This window comes from Elephantulus edwardii, unplaced genomic scaffold (assembly GCF_000299155.1).
Source record: "Elephantulus edwardii isolate Elephantulus edwardi_28Jun2011 unplaced genomic scaffold, EleEdw1.0 scaffold00145, whole genome shotgun sequence".
Classification (NCBI taxonomy): domain Eukaryota; kingdom Metazoa; phylum Chordata; class Mammalia; order Macroscelidea; family Macroscelididae; genus Elephantulus; species Elephantulus edwardii.
In genome coordinates this window covers 5,854,110-5,880,291 of record NW_006399895.1, presented here as the reverse complement: position 1 = coordinate 5,880,291, position 26,182 = coordinate 5,854,110, and the positions used below count along the sequence as shown (strand labels likewise).

Here is a 26,182-nt window from a genome sequence, read left to right as displayed (position 1 = left end):
TGAAGGATTGAGTGGGGTTTCTTCTTAATGGTGAGTTGATACACTACAATATGAAAGCAAGATCTGTGAATTATAAGATGAACTGTATATCTAGTCCTAACACTTTATATATTGGAAAATACAGTGGTACTCTAAGTGTTTAGTTAAGGGCTAAGTAACATTTGCAGGCAGTTTTTATACCGTTTAGACATAAGAACTCAAGGCTGAAGGGGGAGGAAATAACCAGATCCATTAAAAAGCAAGAGTGTGTCGTTATTGACAGATGAGAACCAGAATCATGGATGTTGAGTTCATGCTTTGATACATTCCTAGGACTCAAAGTCATAATTTTGCAATTATGTTTGAGCAAGGCTAGAATTGGTGGGACCCTAATCAGCAGCTTACACACTATCTATGTTAAGGAGAGTATTTCTTTTGTAGGAAGAAACCAATAGCTTTCTAAAAGCGATTGAAGAGGCCAATAAAAAGATGCGGACGGCAGAGATCAGCCTAGAGGAGAAAGACCAGAGAATTGGGGAGCTGGACAGGCTGATTGAGCGTATGGAAAAGGTAAAGGACCGTCCTTGGCCCTGTTTCTGTTTATTCAGATACCCTCTCCCCCGCACCCCTTGCAGGCCTATCTGAAGACATGGAAATTCTCAACACTGTTCTCCCTTATCCTTCAAATTTGTGATTAAAAAGAAAAATGCACATATGCATACATACACACAAACATGGTCTCAGATTGTGGGTTCAGTTACACACCACTGCAATAAAGTGACTATCACAATAAAGCAAGTAATAAGAATTTTTTTGGTTTCCAAATATTTATGAAGGTTAAGTTTATACCATATTGATGTGTTACTAGGAGAGGTTATCCTTAGAGAGGGATATCATGCTTGGGAAGGTGGAGGGACAACAAAAGAGAGGAATAGCCTCAACCAGATGACAGTGACTGCAGCAATAGACTTGAGGGTATCGGAGACCATGAGGGTGGCACAGAATGGACAGGGTTCCCATCTGTTGTTCACAGGGTCACGATGAGTCATACTTGATTCAACGGCACTGAACAATAATTACATCGTCTGTTATTATGAAAAAGTGTGAAATATTTTGAGAGTTGCCAAAAATGTGACACAAAGACAGTCAATGAATACAAGGTGTCAGAAAAATTTTGCCCATGGACTTACTTGCTGCACAGTTGACACAAATCTCCACTTTGTGGAAAACACCATATCTGTGAGACTCACTAAAGAAAAGTGCAGTAAAACCACGTATGGTTGTATGTGTAAAATAGAAAGAAATCTAGCAAAGGCACATTCCTAGCTATTTTGATGTTTTAGGAACATTACATTTGAAGTTCTTTGCAAAAACTACTATTTTAACAGAATTGCTTTCCTGTTCCCTGAGCGTGAACTTGGTTTGCTGTTGGGTAATCCGGCCTTTTTCATCTAACATGTTAACATCCAACCTTGTTTCTGGGCAGAAAGTGTGGGGAGGTGTATGGCTTTTCTTTGACATAAGAGGGGCTCAGAGGAATGGGAGGCTCCACATTTCTTTGTAGGGTTGATAAGCAGACTGATGGGCAAGAATAGCATTTAATGAGGTTGGTGAAGAGAAAGGGAAGAAGGTAGAGCTGAAGAAGTAGGAAAAAGGGAAAAGAGGAAAAGAGAAAGAAGAAAAGGAGTAGGATGGAGGGAGGAAAGCGTAAGTGACCTTTAGTAGATGCCAGCAGACTTCTGGGGCACGAGATAGAGGCTTAGAGCCAAAGCTGTGGGTATTTTATGAAAAGTGACTCCAGCTGAATGAGTCTGTAGAATAATGGGACCTGCTGGGACCATGGCATTACTAGTGCTGTGAGACTCTACTCTTCAAGCTGTGACTCCCCAGTGTGGTGGGAGAAGGAAGGCGTATGGCAGTGTCAGCAAGCTTAACATCTGCACTGCTGGCTGATTTCTTTACTCCTCAGTGTTTCTAGCAGTAATCTCTCTACAGCCCCCTGACCAGGCAGCATGCAACCAGAATGACACTGCATTTTTCCAATCCTCTGGAGCTTAGGGGATTCTGTTTTTACTAATATTTGTATTCAGTAGGACTTGAACAAAATAGGACTGTTACTGTCTCACCTCTACCCCCTGGAAAAATCAAATGGCATCTTTTATTGAAAAGAGGATAGCTGACTTATTTAGGACTAAAGTCAGTATTGATTGGATACAGTGGTGGTGACAATTGGACAAGGGCACTTCCTAAGAAATGAGAAGGAGTCTCCCACGTACGATTCTCCTATAACATTCCAAGCAGCTGTTTAAAGCCTAGGTCTTTGCATGGTGCTGGGTTTTCCTGAAGCATCAGGAAGCAAGGTGAGAAGCAGTGTGAAGGTGGTTCAGGCAGGGAAGACTTATTATAAAGAAATACTAACAGTGGAGGTCGAGGAAACACGTATTAGAATCATACGAATGTATGGTTGACTCTTGCCCCTCTTTCTCATTGTGGGCAACTGCTTGACTTTTCCAAACTCAGTTTCCTATTTTGTAAAACAATGATAAGAATAAATCTTACCCTTGGGCTTTCTGAGGAGAATGAATGTGAAAATTTCGTGCAAAGCATAATGAAAACAAAACAGAAAATCCCAGTTTTGTAGAGCTGACCTCCTATTCAGAGTAGAACTGCCCTTCATAGAGATATTATTGGCTGATGGGTTTCTGTCTTCTGAGGCACTTCCTGGTGGATTTGAACCGCCAGCATTTTGGTTAGCAGCTGAGTGCATTCGCTGCACCACCAGAGACTCCATAGTAAGTACTTCCAATTTGTGATTCTGATTTTCATTCTTTTGTTACAGGCTTGCTGTTTGTCTGCCATCCAGAATGGGTTTTCTTTAACCAGACATGTTTTGTAGCTTATCCTCTTTGCCTCCTTGGGATTCTAAAGCTCTAAAATGGAAAACATTTGGAGATTGAAAGATGCAAATGGGTAGGAGGCAGGGTGATTGTAAGTCTAGGACTACCAGCCAGCATTTCCTAAGTGCAGTTTCGACTTGATCACTGTGATTGAAAAGTTATTTTCTTGTCTCTGAATCTGTTTTTCTATTTTGGCTAGAAAAGCACTTTCTTTAGCTCGCTCTCATTGACTATGTCAGTTTTCCGTCCTTTCTCCTTCAGGAGTAAGCCTTTGAGAGCAAGAGTTTTGCCAAATCTCCTTCACACAGTATGCGAATATTATTACGTTCACATACTGGTGGGAACCATGTTTTTGTGAAGATCCTGCTCTTATTTAATTTTGGATATTGATTGCTTGCTCAAGGACAAACTTGCTTTTGAATGGCTTCTCTGTCACATGCTCCAATTACTATTTCTCTCATTGAGCATTGTATTCAGAACACCTTGTTTCTGATCAGTAAAAACCTTTGAAAGTGAGTATGCTACTAGGGACCCTTTTGGGAACAGATAGCTTTTTACACCTTGATTGATACTGGGTAGTGGTTTCACAAGTATATCCAAATGTAAAAAATTACTATACTATATACTCCTCTAAGATTTGTTCCACTTCAATGAAAAAAAAATCCCTTTTTATAAGTGTGCTTCAAGTTAGTCCTTTTACGACTTTATAATAATTTTTTTAGGAGGCAGAGGGGACCTTATTTGTGAAAGGCTTTCCACTGTTAGCTAAGTGCTAATTAAACTTCCAAGGAGCTCTGGTGGCCTAGTGGGTAAGGAGTTGTGCTGTTAACTCAAACGTACATGGTTCAAATCTACTAGCTACTCCATAGGAGAAAGATGGGCAGTTTCTTCCCATTTCATTTATAGCCTCTGAAAACCTACAGGAGGGGCAAGGGTGAGTCAGCTGTGAGTCAGTTTTAACTTGATCAACAACTAAACTGCTCAAGTCAGGCAATAAGAGCATGTACGTGGTGCAAAGAATTGAAAATCAATGACTAAACCCCCACTGAAAGTCGGTCTTTTATTATTCTTAACATATCAGTGATAATGTATGTCACTTGGTCAGGATTGAGTGAGCTCTGGTGGCATAATCCAAAGTGAGATACACTTGAAACCCAAGCCCCAGAAACCTGATGCAAGATCATTGTGATTTAGAACTGGCTTGATGGCAGTGAGGTTTTTAGTTGGTCAGGATGGACTGCTCCCCTACTCCTTTTGCTGAAGATACAGTTTTGAGGTAAAAAGGCTTCGGAGAATCAGATGAAGTTATCAGCTCTTGGGCGAAGTTCTGCAGCCCCAGGCTGGAGGAAGGCAGTATGGGGATGGACAGTCCCCAAGTGGGGAAGCTACACAAAGGTTTTATATGCAGGGGGTAAGAGGGTGGTGGTGATATGTTTGAAGTAGGTTGATCTATTCATTGGTCAACTTCCTGTGGAGGATGCTGATTGGATGCACCCTGCCCGTTCCCGTGTATGGAGCTACTCAGGACCCTTAGGTGGGTTGTGTCATAGCGGACGTTAGGTAGGATGTGGCTGGTGGTCATGCTTTCTTCTGATTGGCTGTAGCCACTTACACCAGGCTGATTGGAATGTCTCCCAAAAGATGCATTAGCGTGGAATGTTGCCCAGCTTCCAGGTTGCCTTTCAGCAGTGATTCAGGTACTCAGTTACAAACAAAAATCAGTGATTCAAGCCCACTTGCTGCTCCATGGGAGAAAGAGGAAGCAGTTTGCCTCCATTTATTTTATAGCCTTGGAAACCCTATAGGACAGCTCTACTTACTCCTTTAGTAATCAATGATGAGTTAATTCAACTCCACAATAAGGAATAATTGGCTTACTACCACCTGGTAGTTATTTGTCCTCAAATTAATTCCAGCTTAAGGTGACCCAATGTGTGCTGACTAGAACTACTTTGAAAAAAGATCAAGGGATGGTGGGGATGACCATATCTGACCTTTACCATCTCCACAATGGGGGGACTGTCTCCATTAAAACAACAACTACAACACAAAACCAATTCCCATGAAGTCAGACATGTCGCCCACACTCCTGCACCCATTCCTACTCATCCTAACACAATCTTACTGCTCTACTGGGTCCAAAATCCATTACAATAGCTCATAGAGTGCATGCCAATGAACCAGAACCATGCTTATGATTAGGGAAGACAAAAGACTATAATTCTGGTTATTAGCAGGATACAATCACTCAGTCAAGGCTGCTTCTGAAATGTGCCCCGAGGCAGCTCAACCTTTAACCTCATGGCTTTGGGCTGGTGTTCCAAAGCTCTTAGTTCTGCCAAATGTGGCTCTCCTCCCAGTCCTCTAGTAAACTTGGGCACAGGATCTTAGCTTTGGTCCTGTGGGGGAGCAATCCCAAGGTCAGCTCTGTTTCATGTTGAGTCTCTAGTTCTCTGATGCCACTTCTGCTGCTGCTCCTGTAAGCACCAATCTGAGCAGTACAGGAATTTTGGCCACAAAGGATGCACACTCTGCATTCTCTGCTTCTTCTTTGCTGGTGGTGAGATTCCCAAAATCTATGTGGAAACTACAGAACAATTTCACTGATTTCACATGCAAGCAAGATTTTACTGAAAATTATCCAAAAACGACTGGAACAGCACATCAACAGAGAACTACCAGAAGTCCAGGCTGGTTTCAGAAGGGGTCGTGGTACTAGAGATATTGTAGCTGATGTTAGATGGATCTTGGCTGAAAGCAGGGAATACCAGAGGAATGTCTATCTGTGCTTCATTGACTATGCAAAGGCATTTGACTGTGTAGATCATAACAAACTGTGGCTGACTCTGAGAAGAATGGGAATCCCAGAACACTTGATCGTTCTAATACGAAACTTATACTTGGACCAGGAGGCAGTCATCAGAACAGAGCAAGGGAACACTGCATTGTTCAAAACTGGGAAGGGCGTATGCCAGGGATGCATCCTATCTCCATACCTCTTCAACCTATATGCAGAACAGATTATCCGGGAGGCTGGGCTCTATGAGGAGAAATGTGGGGTCAGGATTGGTGGACGATTTATCAACAATCTGCGTTATGCGGATGACACAACCTTGCTTGCTGAAACTGAGGAGGAACTGAAGCACCTGCTGCAGAGTGTCAAGGACTGCAGCCTGCAATATGGATTGAGGCTCAATGTCAAGAAGACAAAGATTCTCACCACTGAACCAATCGGCAGCATCAGGATGGATGGTGAAGAGATTGAGATTGAGGACAGCTTTAGTTTGCTTGGCTCCATAGTCAACGGTCTTGGCACCAGCAGCCAGGAAATTAAAAGGCGCATTGCCATGGGAAAGTCTGCTGTTAGGGTCCTCTCCCAAGTGCTGAAGAGCAGTGGTGTCTCTCTGGAGACTAAGGTGCATCTGATACAGGCCATGGTCTTCACAATCACCTGTTATGCATCAGAGAGTTGGACAATGACCAAGGAGGATAGAAGGAGAACTGATGCCTTTGAGCTGTGGTGCTGGAGAAGAGTACTGAGAATACCATGGACTGCTAGGAAAACAAATAGATTTGTCCTGGAGAGGGTTAAACCGGGTGGCTCCTTGGAGGCAAGGATTCTGAGGCTCCGTCTAACTTACTTTGGACATGTAGTGAGGAGAGACCGGTCCTTGGAGAGGGACATCATGCTTGGGAGGGTGGAGGGACGGCGCAGGAGAGGAAGGCCCTCTGTGAGGTGGATTGATTCAGTGACTGGGATAATCGGGATGGGAGTGTCAGAGACAGTGCGATTGGCACAGGACAGAGCGGAGTTTAGGGCTGTTGTACATAGGGTCGCTATGAGTCACAGGCGACTCGACGGCACATAACAACAACAACAACAATGATGAGGCTAGGCAATTGCTGTGTGAATAAGCTAATATACCCTATTCACACATTCCTGCCCAGCCCCATGATAAAGTCAAAGTCAGTGGCTAGGAAAGCCATTTTGAACAATATGGTGATCCCCTGTGTGCAGAATAGAACTACTTGACCAAGTTTTCACAGCTGTGACCTTTTTGGAACCAGATCAGCAGAACCACTTGAACAAAGATCACCAGGTACTACTACTGAAATGCCATGGGTGAGTTTGACCTACCTGCTTTTTAGGTAGTAATCTAATGGTTAACCACCTGTACCACCCAGGAAATCCCTATCACTGCTTACTGAAGTTAGATTTTTAAGGATTGGCTTCCATTAATTTTGAGGAAAGAATGATTGAAATCTTTGCAATTAGTAAGAGTTTTCTTGGGAGAATTTCTGAGAATGAAGTTCTTAGGGAGGACCTAATATAAACACCCCCCCCCCCCATTAGTAGCAGGATTTAAACATCATTTTACCAATATGTATTACACTGAAGTTTATTACATATTTGTGGTGTGATTTGACTTAAGATGGGCACCAAGTTTAAGTACAAGTTAATTTTAAGGGAAGTGTTTCATTTTATCCCCTCAAAAAAAGGCCCAACTTACAGTGCAGGCAGTTCCCACATTACCAGTACCCTCTGTTCCTAAATCTGTCTTGTACTTTAATCAAAACAGCTAAAATTTCTATTCAAAGTAAGTAAAATATTTGCCATTGTACATAATGTACCTTTCCATGTATTGTTGTGGGCCTTTGAGTCAGAAGTGACTCATAGCTGACCCTCCAATGGGTTTTCAGAAGCTGTAAATCTCATAGGAAGAGATTGCTTGGTTTTCTCTCACAGAGCAGCTGGTGGATTTGAACTGCTTTCTGTGTATAAAGTGTGTATTAAATACACACTTCCAGTGTGCTAAAGCATCTTTAATAAGTAATAAAATAAAACAATGATGAGCACTGTAAAGTAGCACCTGCTTGTTATTATGAGCCATTTTACAGACCTCAAATTTTTAATATAGTTGGCTTTATGTGATTGGTTTGTAACTATGTAAGTTAAACTTACTTTCATAATCTAGAAACTACCTTTACTGTGTAAAATTTACATATATATCAAATAATAAAAATATTTTAAAGGCCTCACCTACTACTGCTGCATGCAGTAGTTTCCCACTGCTGCTATAACAAATTACTATAAATTCAGTGGTTTACGACAGTGCAAATGTATTATCTTATGATTGTGGAGGTCAGAAGCCTGGAAATCATGGGTTACCTTCCTGCTTTAGCTTCTAGGAGAGAATACATACCATTGACTTTTGAGGTTTAGAGGCCTCCTAGGAAGGAGCCCTAGTGATACAGTGGTCAGATACTCAGCTTCTAACCAAAAAGTTGGCAGGCCAAACCCACCAGCCATTCTATAGCAGGAAGATGTGACAGTCTGTGTCTGTAAAGGTAGTGTCCCTTGGCTCCTGGCCCCATCCCTTGGAGTCAGAGAATAGTATCTTCTAATATCTGTTTCAGACTCTGACTTTCTTTCTGCCTTTTTTGAGGACCCTTGGATCCTCTCGGGTAATCCATGATGCCTTGCCATTGCAGATGCTTTATTTAATCATACCTATGAAGTCTCCAACTCAGGAAATTAGAATGTGGACATCTTTGTGGGACCATTAGTGCAAAGTTCAGGAGCATCTTTTCTGGATGGTTTAGGAAATAATCAACAATTTTGTAATATCACTAGCTATTGATTTTTAATATTGGTCGTCATTATTTAGGACTAAGCAGTTTTGACAAGTCTTCAGAACCTGAGCTGATGAAAGATTTTAAAAAGCAAATGAATTTCATTTTTTATAAAACTTTTATTTTATACTGGTTTACTTAAAAATTTTGCATAAATGGCTGTATGTGGGGAATTTGTCTCTTTTTTCCTGAACAGGTTTATAAATATATAACAAATGTGACTTCATTTGGGCTTTGGTTAAATGGGTGTGTAAGACCTCCAGGGGTGTAAGAGACTGGAACTCAATAGTGATGGGATTCCTGGATGCACATTCTTTGTCCTCAACTTGAAATCCCTTGAGTCGAACAGCAGTTTCTGTTTGTTTTAGGAACGTCATCAACTGCAACTCCAGCTCCTGGAACATGAAACAGAAATGTCAGGGGAAGTATCTTACTCTGACAAGGAAAGGTAAGGAATATGTCCTTTATATTGTAATAGATCTAGATGCAGGCCATGCTGTGTTTTTGTGGGGTCATTTGATTTTTCCATTTTCATTCATTTGGGCAACAATCATTGTTAGATTTATTATACATATGAAACTTTGAGTTGAGAGCTTCCTATGTATATAAACTGAGGTCTTAAGAGCTCTTAGGCACCGATGGCCCACGGCTAGTCACTAGGACACATTAGAGACTGCCATGGTGCTAAAGTCCAGGCTATAAATATCCTTTATAACTTTGAATGTCACCTTGCTAATGAGAGATCTCTTCAGCTGTGACTACTGGCATTTACCCTGGAAACGAGTTTTAAAACCTTTCTCTTTGTTTCTAGACAGTGCTTAGTAAAACCCTGCTCATGGCTCTCTGGTAAAAGTAAACAAGGTTGCAGCGATTTGAGCAATTTGACAAATTAACTTAATCTCTCGGAGATTCTTTGCTTCTCTATAAAATGAGTTGTTTGGTTTTGTATTTTCTAAGTAATCATAGTTACTTAGTGCTGCTATGACAGAAACAGCACAGAAATTGGATGGTTCTAGCAAACAGAAATTTCTTTTTCACAGTTTAAGAGTCTTTTGTTGTTACTGTGTGTTACATCACCTCAACTTCAATACATAGCGACCCTATGAATGCCAGATCTGACCCTTAGTCTGTACCATCCTCCTCATATGCTCCTGCCTGTTGTTACAGCCAGCCTGTCAGTTCATCTTGTTGAGGGTCTTCCTCTTTTTCTCTGACCTCCTCCTTTCCAGCATGATATCTTTCTCCAAGGACTGGTCCCTCCTGACAATGTGACCAAAGTATGTGAGATGAAGTTTCAGTGTTTTGCCTCTAAGGAGCACCTTGGCTGCACTTTGTCTAAGATGCTTGTTTGTTAGTGTGGCAGTCCATGGAATACTCATTATTCTGCTCCAGTACCACAATCCAAAGGTATTGATTTTTCAGTCCAAACTCCGAGCTCTAGCTCGAAGCAAAGACTTCTTTCTCTGAGGTCTGGAGGAAGGGCCTTGTTTCCTCAGCTTCTGCTTCCAGGTTCTGTGGAGATGGCGTGTGGCTTGACATCTGTCTTACCCTATTTCTGCTTGCTAGATTACCTTTCTTTTTGTTGCTAGGTACCACTGAGTCAGAACCAGCTCACAGCTGATCCTCCAGTGGGTTTTCAGAGGTGGAAAGGAGATTGCACATCTTTCTCCCGCAGAACAGGTGGTCGATTCGAACTACGTGCCTTCATTTTGGCATTTCCCTACCACCAGAGCTCTCCTAACTTTCCTTGAGCATCTTTTTATACATTAGAAGAAATTGACACAAACACACCCTACATGAATTCAGCATCATTAGCATAACAAAGACAACCCAATACTGAATGAAATTATAAACACAGTCACAGAGGTTAGGAGCAGCAACACATATTTTGAGAGGAATGCAGTTTAATCCATAAGTTCTATCCTTTGGTCCCCCCAAATTCATGTTATTATCACATGCAAAACCCATTCACCCCATCACATCATTCCCAGAGTCTTATATCAATACCAAGTCCAAAATTTTATCTTCTGAAGCATCTCAGTCAAATATGGGTGAAACTTTTAGCATATCTCATCCTGCAGTAAAATTCCTCTTCATTTGTGAACCTCTGAGATCTAGAATATAACTTATCTGCTTCCAAAGTATAATTATAGAACAGGAACAACAGATATTTCCATTACAAATGGGTGAAACTAGATGGAGATAAAAGATAATAGGCACCAAGCAAGTCCACACTCCAACAGAATAAGTTGTATTAGGCCTCAAGGATTTAAAACAATTTCTCTGTCCTCTCAGACTACATGGGCAATGACCCTGCCCTCTAGATTCTGCTGTTGGCTGTGTCTTCTGGATTTTGGGCTTCAGCTCTGCCTTCTCGACCCACTGTGATCAACTCCCTAAGCTGTAGGCAGCCCCATCTTAGTGTTGACCCTGGACTCTCAATTCTGGCAGGCCCCGTTGTTTTACTCCTTAGACATGGTAGTGTCCCCTCTCACCCTTTAACTTTCTCTCTGTTCACTCTGGAGGAATGAGATCTTTGTCTCTTCAGCATCTGCTTCCAGGTTCCTTGGAGATTTCCACGTGTCTTGTTATCTATCTTACCAAATCTTTGCTTGCTAGCTTTCATTTAATCTTTTTATATTTCAAAAAAGATTGATCTAAGACATAACCTATGCTAATCCCACCTCATTAGCATAATAAAGAAAACTTGTTCTCAAATTAAGTATGACCATAGGCTTAGCAGTCAGGCTTTATAATAAATTTTTGGAGAGAGGGAAGACAAAACACACAATGCTACCTATAGCAAATGGTTGTGATAATGATAGGAATACATGGGTGGTATGGCCTACTGGCAAGAAGCTGTGCTGCAAACCCAAAGGCATGAGATTTGGATCCCTCAGCCGCTCAGCAGGAGAAGGATGGACAGTCTCCTCCCTTGGGATTTACTGCCTCTAAAAAACCCATTTGAGGGTCTGCTTTGAGTTCGTTCTGACTTGATGGCACACAAATAAATGGCCAAAATGCTTGACTCTAACAAAAACTATTGGAGGGTCAAGTCCATGCAGAGGCAATTTGGAAGAAAGGCTTTCTTATCTCTGCTTCTGAAAAATCAACCTTTGAAAACCCTGTGGGGTACAGTTCTACTACGACATATGAAGTTACCGTGAGCTGGAATTAAATCAGTAACAGCTGGCTTTGTTTCGTTTTTTATGAAGATGATTGTGAGGCATCTGCTGGGCATCCTACCTGCCACATTGTTTTTATTTGTATCTCTGACTCAAAGATTTTAGTTACAGTAGTCTTTCCTCATTCTGAACATGTTGCTGAGAAGGGATGGGAGGTGGGAGGTGGGCCATCAGGCCTTTTGTTAGCATGCCTCTGTTGGCTCCTAGAGTCTGCTGATTTCTTTGGCTCCTTTGAACCAAGCAAAGACAGAATATAATTTGTGCTGACTTGATACAAAAGTGTGACATATTTTTTTTTGTTTTGTTTTTTTAAGTGCGACATATTTTGCAATATACGCTGCTTTATTTTGGTGCAGAGATATCTCAGCATGTTTCTCATTTATCCAAATTAAGTAATGTGCAGCACAATTTTGACCTCAGACTTTTCAAGACTCTATCAATTGATTTCAGTTTTTGTTAAATTGAAGATTCCCTTTCCCCCCCTTATCTCCTAATTACAGGACATTCCAATATCATATAAGTACAAGAATAGTCTCTCTCGTCTCTCTCTTATGTGTAAATGGTACCATCAACAACAGAAAGCTAAAAGAAAAACAGAAAACTAGAATACCAACACTCAGTTTCTGGAACCTATGATAGCAATTCTTAGACAAGCTAAAACTTGGAAAAGAGAACTGTATTGCTTCTACAATGAGGTATCTGATTGGCAGTTAATTGCCCACTCAAACCAAAACTTCCTGTGGTGGAGTTCATCCATATCATAGCAACTCTGTAGGACAGAGTACAACTCTCCCAAAGAGTTTCCAAGGTTGTGAATCTTTATAGAAACAGATTGCCCCGCTTTCTCCTGGAGAGCCCCTGGTGGGTTTGAACCACTGAATTTTTTGGCCAGCAGGGGGCACTTAACCACTGTGCTACCAGACCTGTGTTAATCACCCGAAATGCACCCAAAGTCAGGAGAATGTATTTTTTTTTTTTTTTTTTAATGTCATTGCTTGCTACTTGGCAGTGTTTCCCTGAAGTTGTGAGTTTCTGTGCTGATGTTACTACTTTGAATTAGGACTTGATCGCTTCTTTTGTCCACATGTGTTAGGTATCAGCAGCTGGAGGAGGCATCCGCCAGCCTCCGTGAGCGGATCCGACACCTAGATGACATGGTGCATTGTCAGCAGAAGAAAGTCAAGCAGATGGTCGAGGAGGTTAGTAAACTCTTGTCAAAGATCATGGGCCTGAGACTGGTTCTTGCTGGCCTACGCCCAGGTCCAGCTCTGAGTTAACATTCCTCTGGCTCAGAGGTGAACTTGCTCAGGACGCTGCCACCTTGGTCCTAAGTTCCCTGATGACTGCCTCTCTAAATGAAGGGCTGCTCTAGATCAAAGGATAATAGCTGCAAAAACTGTGCAGCACAGTTCAGAAGTTCACCGACTTTTAAAGGACCGTGCCCCGTACAGAGACTTAGTGCTCAGTGGGCAAAAATGTGAAAAGTTTATTTCAACTCAGGTCTCTGATCTATCGATGCAAACCTCAGGTCTCTGATCTTTCTATGCAAACCTGTTTACCTCTCTCTCCTGGCTGCCACGTGGGCTTTTCTCATTTGCTAGCTATACTTTACTGTTTTTCTGTCTATTTCTCTACTTTTTCCCTTTTACCTCCCTCTGCTTACTTTAATTTTTTTTCTTTCGTCCTTTATCTTTTCTACCATCTTTTTTCTCATCAGCTACTTATGTGATATAGACATAATTTATGTTGGCTATATAGTGGACATAGTTTAATCCTCTATTTTTCTAAATGGAAAAAAAATTAAACAGGTAAGTTGAACACTTGTAGAAGAAGGAAAAAATCTTTTGACTTGTGTTATTGTATTCTCGTTTTCTTGTTGTAACGTTCAGTAGCTGTGGTAAAGCTAATCACCTATTAAAGTGCATTTTCCTTGTTCATCTGAAAAACTCTGATAGGAAACAATGCATAATATCTCCAAGTAGGTACAAATAGGCTTCTAGGAATTTTGAGAGAGTCAATCTCTAATTTGTAAGAAAAAGGGAATATTTCAATTTAATGAAATATTTTGTTGGCAGTGGAAGAGCCAAAAAGAATTTTTCTTTTTTTATAGTAAGTAAGTACTATTCTGAAAAGTTACAGATTTTGTTAATCCAGAAAAGAATGGAGATACTAGTGCATTGAAAGATATTAATGAGGTCAGATCATGAAATTATAAGGGTATTGAGACATTTTTAACATTCAGTGAAATCACGTCCCCAGGTTAGAAATATGGTCATTCTACGCCAAGTCTTTTAAGACTTTTGTTGGCTCGTTTTGCAAGTTTCTGGGGTCCAGTAGAGTACCTACTAGCAGGTCAGATGAGAAAACCACGCGTGCACCTCCTAGTCCCCAGGTACACGTGGCCAGGATCACCGTAATAGTAATCCTGCTCACTCACCAGCTCTCTAGCTAGATGTCAAGAGTTTATTCCTCAAGGCAAAGCATCATTTTGTCCTAATCAGCATCTTGGTGAACTTTGACTATCAGATCACAGAGATTCTGCTTCTGAGTTTCACACACATGACCTCTGGGACAAGGAGCTCGCCTTCATGTTCCCTGTACAACTCCTTGTAACTGTTTCCTTCCAGTTCACCACAGGTTGGTATTCCATATTGCTTTAGTGTCTGTTGTTACAGTTTCAGTAAGCAAAACCTCACATGGCCTGGCTTCTTAAAAAGCTTAAGACCCATACCAAACTCAGGACACTTTAAAAGAAAATAACACACGACCCAAAACAACAGCCAACCACCAGAATACAGCCCAGACACTTTCAAAGAAGTTTAGATTTGCAGAATATATGTATAAAAAAATACCAATTTGCAGAAAATGGAAGGATGTATATACCTCTTCCTCACTTAATGACTCTCTTTGTTACCTAAAATTTTCTTTCTATAAAAATGTATTTTAAAAATGTCTGGCTATTTTTGGATAAATAATGGACGTCCGGCAGTAATACAAGGCAAGAGTAGGACTGGCTGTGAGACCTGTGCACATCAGTGTGGCAGGCCAGGTCTCTCAGTGGTGTAGCAGTGTGACGATTCAGTCTGCCATCCTCCTTTTCAGTAATGTGATAGGGTCATCCTTTAATTTTACATAACACTTGGTCTTTGGACCCTAACCGTGTCACTAAGTGAAATGAATGTGTATGTGTATATGTTTATATGAATAGACAGATATAAAAATAAAGAAGTCTGGTGGCAAATAGTTAAGTACTCAGCTACTAACTGAAAGGTCGATGATTCAATCGTACCCAGCAGCTCCATGGGAAAAAGACCTGGTGATCACTGGGCAGCTCTGCTCTGTAACGTGGAGTCAGCATCAAGCAAAATTAACGGCATTCAGCAACATGTATGAAAGTAGCAAGTCAATACAAATCCACGTCTGTGCTTTCCTTCCCTCCCTGTGATTTCATGCTTTCTAAATAAGCCTCTCTGGGTCTTGATGAAGCCATCTGAAAGGCCCAGTTACTGAAATGAAATCTTAGGCTAAAACCAGCAGACTTAGCACCACCTAGAGGAGAACTGAGTTTCAACAGTGGATGGACACTTAATAGAATAAGACCTTTTGTTCTAGATTTACTTAAATTGTAGTTGTTGTTGTTATGTGCCGTCAAGTCGTTTACAACTCATAGCAACCCTATGTACAACAGCCCTAAACCCTGCTCTATCCTGTGCCAGTCGCACTGCCTCTGACACACCCATCCTGATTACCCCAGTCACTGAATCAATCCACCTCGTAGAGGGTGTTCCCATCCTGTGCTGTCCCTCCACCCTCCCAAGCATGATCTCCCTCTCCAAGGACCTGTGCCTTCTTACAACATGTCCAAATTATGTCAGACGAAGCCCCAGAATCTTTGCCTCCAAGGAGTAGCCTGGTTTAACTTTCTCCAGGATGAATCTGTTTGTTTTCTTGCAGTCCAAAGTATATTCAAGACTCTTCTCCAGCACCACAGCTCAAAGGCATCGATTCCCCTTCTATTCTCCTTGGTCATTGTCCAACTCTCTGATGCATAACAAGTGATTGCAAAGACCTTGGCCTGTATCAGATGCACCTTAGACTCCAGAGACACACCGTTGCTCTTGAGTACTTTCGAGAGATCCCTAGCAGCAAACTTTCCCATCACAATACGTTTTTTGATTTCCTGAGTGCTTATTCAATCTATCTTGTTAACCCATACAACCAAAATATGATATGTTGTTGTTGTGCACCTCCGAGTCAGAACTAACCCCTTTATCACTCTCCAGTGGGTTTTCAGAGGCAGTTAAAAGCACAGGAGGAGATTGCTCAAACTTTTCCCATGTAGCAGCTGGTAGCCTCAAACCGTGTGCCTTCAGGATTGCAGCACAGCTTCTTACCATTTGATCATCAGAGCTCCCTATTGCCACATGTCTTTTTTAAAAAAATTAGAAACACAGACATGGGCATTGACAGAGGAGCACATTTAGAAGTGTACATTCAGAAGAACACCCTGAGAACTCTAGTTATTCAGGAAAGAGCTGAAAAGGTTGTGGAAGCAATGACTGAGGAGACATGAGAATGGACTTCAGGTCTTAACTGCCTCTGCAGTTAAGTTAACCTCCGCGGAGATTTTCAGAGGCTGTCAGTTGCCCGTCTTTCCAAACAGAGTGACTGGTGTATTCGAACTGCCAGAGCAGTACTGTGCAACTCCTTATGAACCAAACAACCACAGCTCCTCTCTTAGAAAACAGTGATGTGAATAAGGGAATGTACTTTTGTTTCTTATTGTGATGCAAGATCAGGCCAGAACCACTGGGTGGCACTTCCTAAAAAACAGATTCCAGCTCTTTCTTCATCATTGGAAAATCACAGTATTGGCTGTTCTGAAAGAGTATTTAACCCTTTATTATGGGTGCATTCCTTATGAGGCAAGAAGTTGAGGGAGAAGCCTGGAATTTCTTTAGCATTCTAAAATACTGTGGAGCCAATCTGGCAACTTCAATGTTGCTTATAACAAAGTCTGTTGTTTTCTATGCTGTGTTTCTTTCTATGTTGATACTAAGATCTCAGAATATTGTTAGTTTGTCACAATGAGTGAAATCTGCAAAGTGGTATTAATTTGGATTACATCTTTAATAAATTCGTACTTCCAATTGGTCCCTTGTGGAACCTTGAACTTTGGTCAGTATCCTCTGTGAAGTGTGGGACCACATACCACCCTGGATCTTTCTGTCTCATTCCGTTGTATCCCATGGGTGTCGAGAAGTGGTTATGTCCAGCCCATCACCCATTCTTCCAGCTCGTTCTCCTTTGGACAAAAGGGAAAAAAAAGCAAAAAAAGGCAAATGCACACACTTTTAAACTTTTGAAGAGTAGCCAGAAAAATACAGAGAAATATCAAGAGTCTGATGGTGGGGGGAAACCTCAAACAAACAAAGATATTCCATCCATTTAGTCACCGGTTATCGTACACCTCTGGGCCAGGGCTGGGTGTGTGGTGGGAGAGATATAAATATGACCCTGTGTGTGGAGCCCATCACCTGGTGTTACCTGAGTTCAGAGCCACCCTTGTCCCTACACTTTGTTCTTCTTAACAGCTTTGTTGGGATTGTGTTCTTGGCCTTGAATTGGGCTGTACTTTGTCAAGTCCCTGGGTGATACAGATGGATGCTTTGTTGCTAACTGAAAGATTGGAGGTTTGAGTCTATCTCAAGCACCACAGAAGAAAGGCCTGGTGACCCAGTTCCAAAACATCAGCCTTTGAAAGCCCCACAGTGGACAGGTCTACTTTCCCACATGTGGGGTTGTCATTCATCAGAATCAGTGAGATGACAGTTAGATTTTAAGATTACCTTGAAAGGAAGCAGAACCAAGAAGATCAGAAAACTAGGAGGAACCAGGAAGGTCAGGCCAGAGAAATGAACTACATTCACACATCTTTAATTGCTGTTTCTTTAGTAAACAGGTCATTCACACTCCTCTACCTGTTCTCCCAGGGCTGGTTCTGCTGCCAACTAAAGCAGCTTTTCTGCCTAGAAGGAAATTATCTGGAAGAAAATAAATCTTACTTGCCCTTCAAGAGGTGGACTTTTATTTTTGTCAATGGGAGGTGATATTAGTCAGCTGAACAAACAGTAATTTTATGAGTTCCTTGACTGCTTTCCACCTGACCCATTCAGCATTTCTACCTTTTATATATCATTTCCATCTTCCAATTTCCCATTATCATTTGTGATGTTCACTATTCCTTCTGAAAATGTCTGAAGGGATTAAAAAGGATGAATTCTGTCACTTGACTTGTTTTCTTTTGCAAAAGGCAGTTGTTTCCCTTCCTTGCTTCCTGTGGATGATTCATGAGTGCAAAGATGCATTGGTACAGGGAATGGAGTTTTTGTCCTTTTCTTTCCAAGGTGCACATTAGAATCACTAGGGGATCTTAAGAAATAGGGGAGAACCTTGCAGGGGATAGTGGGAAGAGTGGGTTTGCTTGCCTTCTTTTTTAAAAGCTTTACCGTTAATTCCAGTGTGCAGCCAGGGTTGAGATTCACTGCCCTGGATTCTCAGAGTTTGGCTCTCCTTGCTGCATATACTGGCCCTTAGACTGTTCCAGACAGTCTCTTTTAGAAATGTGTGTACTTTCAGTGAAACTTGGAAAAGAACTCCATTTTGCTTGAATGAAACAGGATAAATGGAGTAGAAAGGGCTTTATGAAAGAAACCCAAGGAAACATGACATGAAGGAGCAGAAGGTCTGAGGTGAGGGAGCTGGTACAAGTCTCTGATCGCTTCAAGGGCCTGTCAGGAGCTATGGGGTTCAATGAAAGCCCTGTCCTGGGAGGATTCTGTCACAGCTTACTTTTAAGAACTACTCTGGCTTCAACAAATAAGGCATTGCCTCCAAGATAGAAACGACTCCTAAATGACCCTCCACAGGATTTTCAGAGGCTGGAAATCACACAGGAAATTGCTTGTCCTTCTCCCATGGAACAGTGGGTAGATTTGAACTACCTGCCTTTGGGTTGGCAGCCCAACTCTTTATCTATTAGGCAACCAGAACTTCCTGTGCTGACCTGCTATTGTTATTGTGTGCAGTCAAGTCAGAACCAACTCACAGTCTGATCCTCCAGTGGGTTTTCAGAAGCAATTAATCACAGGGAGGAGATTACCAATCCTTCTCCCATGGAGCAGCTGGTAGATTTGAACCACATGCCATTGGGATTACAGCACAGCTTCTTACCACTAGGCCACCAGAGCTACCTATAGTGCTCCATTGTTGTTGATGTTGTGTACCATTGAATCAGAACCAACCAATAGTTGACCTTCCAGCGGGTTTTCAGAGACAGTAAATCACATGGGAGGAGGTTGCCCATCCTTAGAGCAGCTGATGGATCTGAACCATGTGCCTATGGGTTAGCAGTGCAACTTCTGACCACTAGATCCTGACCAGAGACCCCTGCTGGTGAATGAGTAATAAAAACTTTGAGAACATCTAGAGAGAAGATAGGCATATGTGTTAAACAGGTGATAAATCCAATAGTCCCAAATGTCCTTGAAAGTTTAACCTTAAAACTAGCAAAGAGGCTTCTTGGATCCCCTTTCCATTGTGTATGTGTGTAGATACAGTGTGTACACATATGGCCTCTTTAGAAAGAAAGGAACAACATATGTTGGTGAAATAATGCAATAAACCATGACTGTTTCCCAGGTGTAAGATGGAGCAGATCCTTTTGCACGTCCTAAGATGAGAATTTGGAAGTATTTTCATTTTCATTCCTTAGATTCTCTTTAGAGTGGTGTTATTATAGTAGTGGAAATAGTTCCTTGGGGAAATACTAGATCAGGACAAATAGAGTAAGACTGACTTTTTTTTGAGAGCAAGTGAAAGAAATGGAGATTTATTAGGCGTTCATAACAGACTATGAAAAAGTCAGGAAGGTCTGACTACAGCCTTATTTTATATATGAGTCTATATATATTTTTCAGTGGGAGTCAAGTTTACACAGCTTTCTGATGGACTCATGGTGGCCCTTGAGATGTACTCTTGTGCCATCTCCTTTTTTTAAATTTTTTATTGCTATTTTAATGAAAGTTTACAGAAAACTTGGGTTTCCATTCATTCATTGTTGCACATTTTCCTCCCTACCCCCCTCCAGTTGGCTTTTCTCTTTAAAAGAAATTTCCTCATTGTTGCACAATTTTCTCTCTCCACCTACCCCCAAGTCCACTTTGCTGTGCATCTTTTACTCTGGACTTTGGTCATGCAGATAATACTTAATCATATATTCCTTTTAATCAGTTCTTTCCCTCATATATTTCAATGCAGTGCTCATTATTTATCTTGTTAGTCTTACCCCAACCTCCATGTCAATCCTGTTTTATAACAGTGGCTTTATGTAGTATTTGTCCTTTTGTGACAGAGATATTTCACTCAGCATAACATCCTCCAGGGTCACCCATTTTGACTAATATTGCATGAGTTCCTTGTGTTTCAATGCAGCGTAGTATTCCATTGTGTGAATATACCACAGCTTCTCTATCCATTCATATGTTGATGGGCTTTTGGGTTGCATTCATCTCTTTGCTATTGTGCATAAGACAGAAATAAACATAGGTGTGCATAGGACTGACTCTTCAGAGTTGAAGCTTTGAGTTTCTGACTTGTGAGCAGTCACCAAAGCTGAGTTTCCCTTTTTTTCCCAGGACCCCATAACTTACCTTATAAACTGTGAGCTCCCAGGAGTTAGAAGCCTGGGAGGAGTACTTTATAGGCATGTAATGAAAGGTACCCTGGAAAATGGACCATGGAGTTTTGAGTCAGACAGCTAGATGTTTACTAGATCTGAGACCTTCACCAAGTTCATTTTCTTGTCTATAAAATAGGGCTAATAAGAGCATCCACCTGTGAGGGAATCAAACACTTAGCAGATTAATTGGAACCTAATACATATTTTTTAAATGTCAGCTTCTATTATAGTTGCCACTTGTAGATGAGTTTCTGCTATGTAGACTCAAAGTAAAGATGACTGGGTTGAAAGCAAAAGTAGCTGTGTTGATTTCTTAAACAATACCCAGAGCTCCCCTCTTCCCTTTTGGGAATCTCCTGGGCTGTGTTGGATCTTTAGGGTAAGCTTTCCTCTGCTCTTCTGTGCTTTCGAGCTTAGCCCTCAGTCCCTTCAGCAGAGTATTTGTGCAAAAAAGCAACTAAAAATGTTAAATTTTCTTCATCTACTGACCTTGCAGTTGAAATGATACAGCCATTTTTAAGGACAACTGTTTTAAAACAATTGCATATTGTGCTAAAATGTGCAACCCACAAAAGTATCTTTTTTTAAAAAAATGTCTTGTGTCTGGGGGATTCATCATTGTCTATATCACTAATCACTTGCAGTGTCAGTCTTAAGTGGGAGTGGGGGACGGAACCTTAGCCCTGACCCTAGACCCTAATGCACTCACTTGATCTGTTTCCAGATCATGTCCCATGAGCTCTTCTACAGATTTAGTCTCCGGCTCTTTGGAAGATGATAAAATGGTAGCCTCCCCTGGATTGGAAGTGATTCCTTTGTGATTGGAAGAACGTTTATGCTCTATCTGCTCGGAAGAGGTAGCATTTATCTGTTATGAGCCAGTGAATAAACCAGGAGGGCTGTGCTAATGAGAGAAAATTAGACTGTAGGGCTCTTGCTTGTGAAAATAGCCAAAAGCCATGCTTTTGATGAGAGAAAATTAGACTGTAGGGCTCTTGCTTGTGAAAATAGCCAAAAGCCATGCTTTTGCCCTATGCAACCTAGAGACTTAAGTTCTGAGACATCAGAGAAGGAAACGCAATGGAAAAAAAAAAGGTGCTAAGAACCAATTCAGAAAGTTCCAGGTGGAGGCTGGTCTTCAGATCTTCGTAAAGGAAGACTTTACTTATGGAAAAAGCTGCCACGGACACCCGAGGAGATGGGAAGAGGACTTCGAGAAGTGAGATGCTCCCAGAAGAAAATGCTCCCCACCACCTTATCACACATAAATACAGAAGCAGCCAAGTGCCCACATAATTTGGTTATATTTCTATATGGGAAGTGACCCTGAGATTATCCTTGGTGAAGGGATATCAGTCATCAGCACTGGTCACCTTAACTCTCGTCTTACTTGTTTAAGAAAAGTTTGTTTTGTTTCTGTTGTCATGTGTATTTTGCTTCAATAGAAGCTTCATCCAAGTTCTTGAAAAGGAGAAATATATCTGACTGAAAGAAAAATGTATTCTGTTGAATGTATTGAGATGAAATATGCATCCTGTCTGCTTTATGTTATAGCAGTTGTCCTTGAGCTAGCCATCAGAACTTGGAGTGTTGCTGAGAACTACTAGCAATAGCTGCTGTGATGATAGTGGTCAATGGATGATACTAGGCTGCATAGGCTCGTAGGCTGGGTTGAAGGAGTGGGCTTATTAAGGGATCAGCTGTCACCTAGAACTTGGGCAGCTCTCCATTTTCATCACTTCTCCTTGACCAAGAGGACATGTGGATGCTGTCTTGTCTATATTTGCCTCTACTCTTTTATTGGAATCCTTCTGACTATCTTCAGCAAGTAGGAAGTGTATGGGAAAGGGAGACATTCTTTTCCACATTAGTATCTAACATTAGTGAGCTAGTCTATGCATATCATTCTGTTGAACCCATATTTCCCAGGTACCCTCTGCTGCTGGATCCCCTGCTGGGTATTCAGTTTCCTAATAGAGAGTTGAGTTATATTTGGGAAGTGCTAATCCAGATGTCTGAATCCCTGAGTATTGTAAAGAACCAACTCACTCAGCCACTAACTAAGAGACTGGAAGTTCTAGTCCACCCAGAGGCACCTTGGAAGAAAGGACTGTTGATCTCCTTTTCAAGAATCAGCCCCTAGAGACCCTGTGTACATTACTCTAACCTGACACACAGAGTTGCCATAACTTAGAGTCAACTTGACAGCAGCTGATTAATCCAGATGTCACTTTCTACTGTCACTCCAGTGCAGTTCCCCACTGTTTCTTGGAATATCTTTTCTGCTCTCATAGTTTTCTAAGTTTCTAGAATGAACCCTAGTTTTCTTAGAAAAGAAATAAAGGAATATGATGACTTTCCAGGAAAGTTTGCCACCCTCGTGCATTCCTCTCTCCTGGCTGTGTATAGTCCCCATGCCCTTGGTGTTTCTTCTTCTTTGAATCTACTTGGAGGCCAGGTAGGCCTTATTTCATGGATCCCAGCTCCCTACAGAGGATGAAGTACCTCAACCAAAGCACCAGCCCACTGCAATTCAGTGGCTTCCAACCCACGGTGATTCTGTATGACGTTGTGGCACTGCCTCAGAGGGCTTCCAACACTGTTATCTTGACATCTTTCTCCCACCAAGCGACTGGTGGGTTTGAACCAGCTTGATTTATTGCTTGTCAGACCTGAGTTTTCTGCTTAAATCCTGCTTGGACCCCCAAAACAAATGGGCCCCAACCTTATCCTCTCCTCAACTGAATCCTATCCTTACCCTTATGGCTACTCATGTCTCTTACCCATAAAAGGTGTCTTCTTTTCAAATGTAATCTACTTAAAGTACAGGAACACATTCTAATTTGAAATTCTAGCATTTAGTGTCATATTTACTTCTTTATTCTAAAATCTTAGATATTTTATTTATGGTGTAAAATTTTTTAGGGTATCAGAAATACCACATATCACTCACATGCACTTGTCAGCCTTTTCCCCCTTATGCATTATAGGAAGAAGTATTACAGATTTTTGTTTGTATGTGTGTGTGTGTGTGTGTGTGTGTGTGTGTGTGTATAATCTGTATTGAATATTAATGGTAAAAATTGTCCTTTTAAGGCTGAAGAGCCTCCCCCCTTATTAAGGTCATTGAACCCACTCCCTCTTTTGTGGAGTGACTTTTAATTGGCTTTGAAATATTTCTCAGAGACCAGGGTGCCCACTTTCTGACCCATAAAGACTAGAAGGCTCAGTACCTTGTATTCCAGGTCCCTTACCCATCGTTGAGTGCTTCTTATAGTTTAAGACTATGCATATAGACCTCACATTCCCACATTCCATCCTAGCGGGAGGAATTATTAGCTTAGTTTTTTTAGCACAGGAAACTGAGGGTTAGGATCTTAATAAGTTGCTGGCAGCCCATCAACAAATAATGGGATATGTGGAGTCCACATCCAGATGTTTTTCTCTATTTTTTAAACTGGAGGATGGGGTATGTATGTGTGTGTGAAATAAAGAAAATGACAACAAAGAGATAAAAACAAAATTCCATCCCATGTACACTTTTCTAGAATTAACAAAATGTTTTTTAAGAGAAAGAAATAAAAACAGTTTTAAGATCAAAGAAATAAAAACATTAATGACATTATATTAAGAAAAAAGAAAGTTCTGTTTTCTCTCCGCTCCAGTTCCTCCCTCCCTCCCTCCCTCCCTCCCTCCCTTCCTTCCTTCTTTCCTTCCTTCCTTCCTCCTTGTCAGAGGCAGCCACCCCAAGAATTTGGTCTCTGTCCACATCACGTGTCTGTGCTTCATCAGTCATGCATCACATACATTCATTTGACCAACATCTGACTGCATGTATGTCTGTGGTCCCTTAGGATTATCATATAGTTCAGAAATCCCGATTGGGAGAATGGGACAAAGCAGATTCAACAGCTTTCCGCATGCACAAAGTATGTGTATCCCATGTCTCTTGTATGCAAAGAACTTGAGCTGCTGTGTATGGTGCACATATAATCAATAATTTTTATGTGTTGATCGTCATAATAAATGTATGTGCTGCTGGCTTTTATCTGTACTGTGTTTTCTATTGCTATTTTAATGTGAACTTTTCCTACATACAAATAAAACATGTATGCTTCAACTCTACACAGGCAGCAATTTCCAATCTCACATATCCTGTATCTCTCGTGTGTTATAGGACTATCATTCTGTTTCACTTTCTTCCAAAAATAGTACTGTAAAGTTAATCACAGCTCTCTAAGACAGCACAACCAGTCCTAGTGATAGCAGAAAGGGGCAAAGAAGAATTATACATTTGGAAGTGGAATAAAAGGTTATTAAACAATATGAAAGTAGACTATTAGTGAGTGCTATTGCTTATGACTTAGGCTCCTGAGACATGTACAGGCATAAAAATGCCCAAATCATGTAATATCCTATTTGACATAACATAGTGTCAATGTTAAATGATGTGTAACTGTGTGTGTATTTATTATCAAGATAAAGCTCCATTTGTGTGGACTAAGAAACTTACCTAAAATGGTGTATATTGTATGTACTTTCCAAGCTGCTCTTTCCCCCAATCTTTTTAATATTTCTATGTATAGATTTAAATTATTAATTTTAATGACTGTATAGCATTATATTATAGAAATATATTGTGATTTATTTATTCAAGAATCTATTGATAGATGTTGTTTCCTAATTTTCATTCTTTTGCAACTAATGCTGAAAATGCCTTTGTTTTTCTAATGAAGAAATACACTAGGAGAGGAATTTCTAGGCCTTTAGTAGATATTAAGGAGCCTTGGAGGCACAGACTGCTAACTGACATGATGTGAGCCCACAGACCATTTTTCAGAAGGAAAATGAGGTGGTCTGCTTCTATAAAGATTTACAGACTTAGAAATACTGTGGCTGAGTGAGTTGGACTTAACTTAATGGCAATGGATTTGGTTTTGCTTTCATTATAGGTTTGCTAAAAATCAGAGTTTAGCAATGACTGAGTTTTTGGATTTGTAGATATTATCTAATTGCTCTGCAAGTGTACACTTCAACCAGTTTTATGTAAGCAGGCAAACTTCTCCACATCCTTAAACAGTTTGACATTACTAGACTATAATGAAATATAATCTGGTATGAAGTAAAGTGTCATTGCTTTAATTGGAATCAGCCTGATTACAGCTCAGTAAATTTAGGGAGTTTAAGCATTTGTTCATAAACAGCTTGACCATTTATTTTGGCATCCTATTTTATGAATTGTTCTTATCTTCTGTTCAGTATTTTATTAGCTTGTTTATCTTTTGCCCAATGGGACCTCTTTATATATTATCCAGTTAGTCGTTTATCAAAAAACATTTGGATGCAACTGTCTTCTCTCAGTTTGTAATTTTGTTTGTTTATGATGTCTCTCAGCATATACATGTTTTAAACTCTGTATGGTTAAATTTGTTGGTCTTTTTGTATTCTTTTGTGTGTCTTTATTTGTTGGTTTAAAGATAACCCTCTGTCATAGTTTTAAACTGTTACATCCACCTTAGGTCTTTAGTTAAAGCTCCTATATCCTCATATCCCACTTTCTTGCTCTATTTTTGCCCATAGCACTTACCATTTTCTAATAATACCATTCACTGGTTTTATCTTTTTGTATTGTTTATTGTCCAGTTTCTCTCTGTTAGAATGGAAGCTCCATGAGAGCAGGATTTTTTTTTATCTGTTTTGTTCTCAGCTGTATGCCTAAAACCTGGAACAGTCATTGGCATATAGTG

General features: G+C 40.8%; 1 protein-coding gene across 1 annotated transcript in view; it reads left to right on the top strand.

The window, feature by feature from the left end:
- Positions 1–26,182, top strand: part of MYZAP (myocardial zonula adherens protein) — a 125,531-nt gene that overhangs the window by 56,092 nt on the left and 43,257 nt on the right. Inside the window, exons 8-10 of the mRNA XM_006894531.1 lie at positions 421–549; positions 8,879–8,958; positions 12,789–12,894. Of these exons, the coding sequence (XP_006894593.1) occupies positions 421–549; positions 8,879–8,958; positions 12,789–12,894 (315 nt within the window). The remainder of the gene's footprint in view (positions 1–420; positions 550–8,878; positions 8,959–12,788; positions 12,895–26,182) is intronic.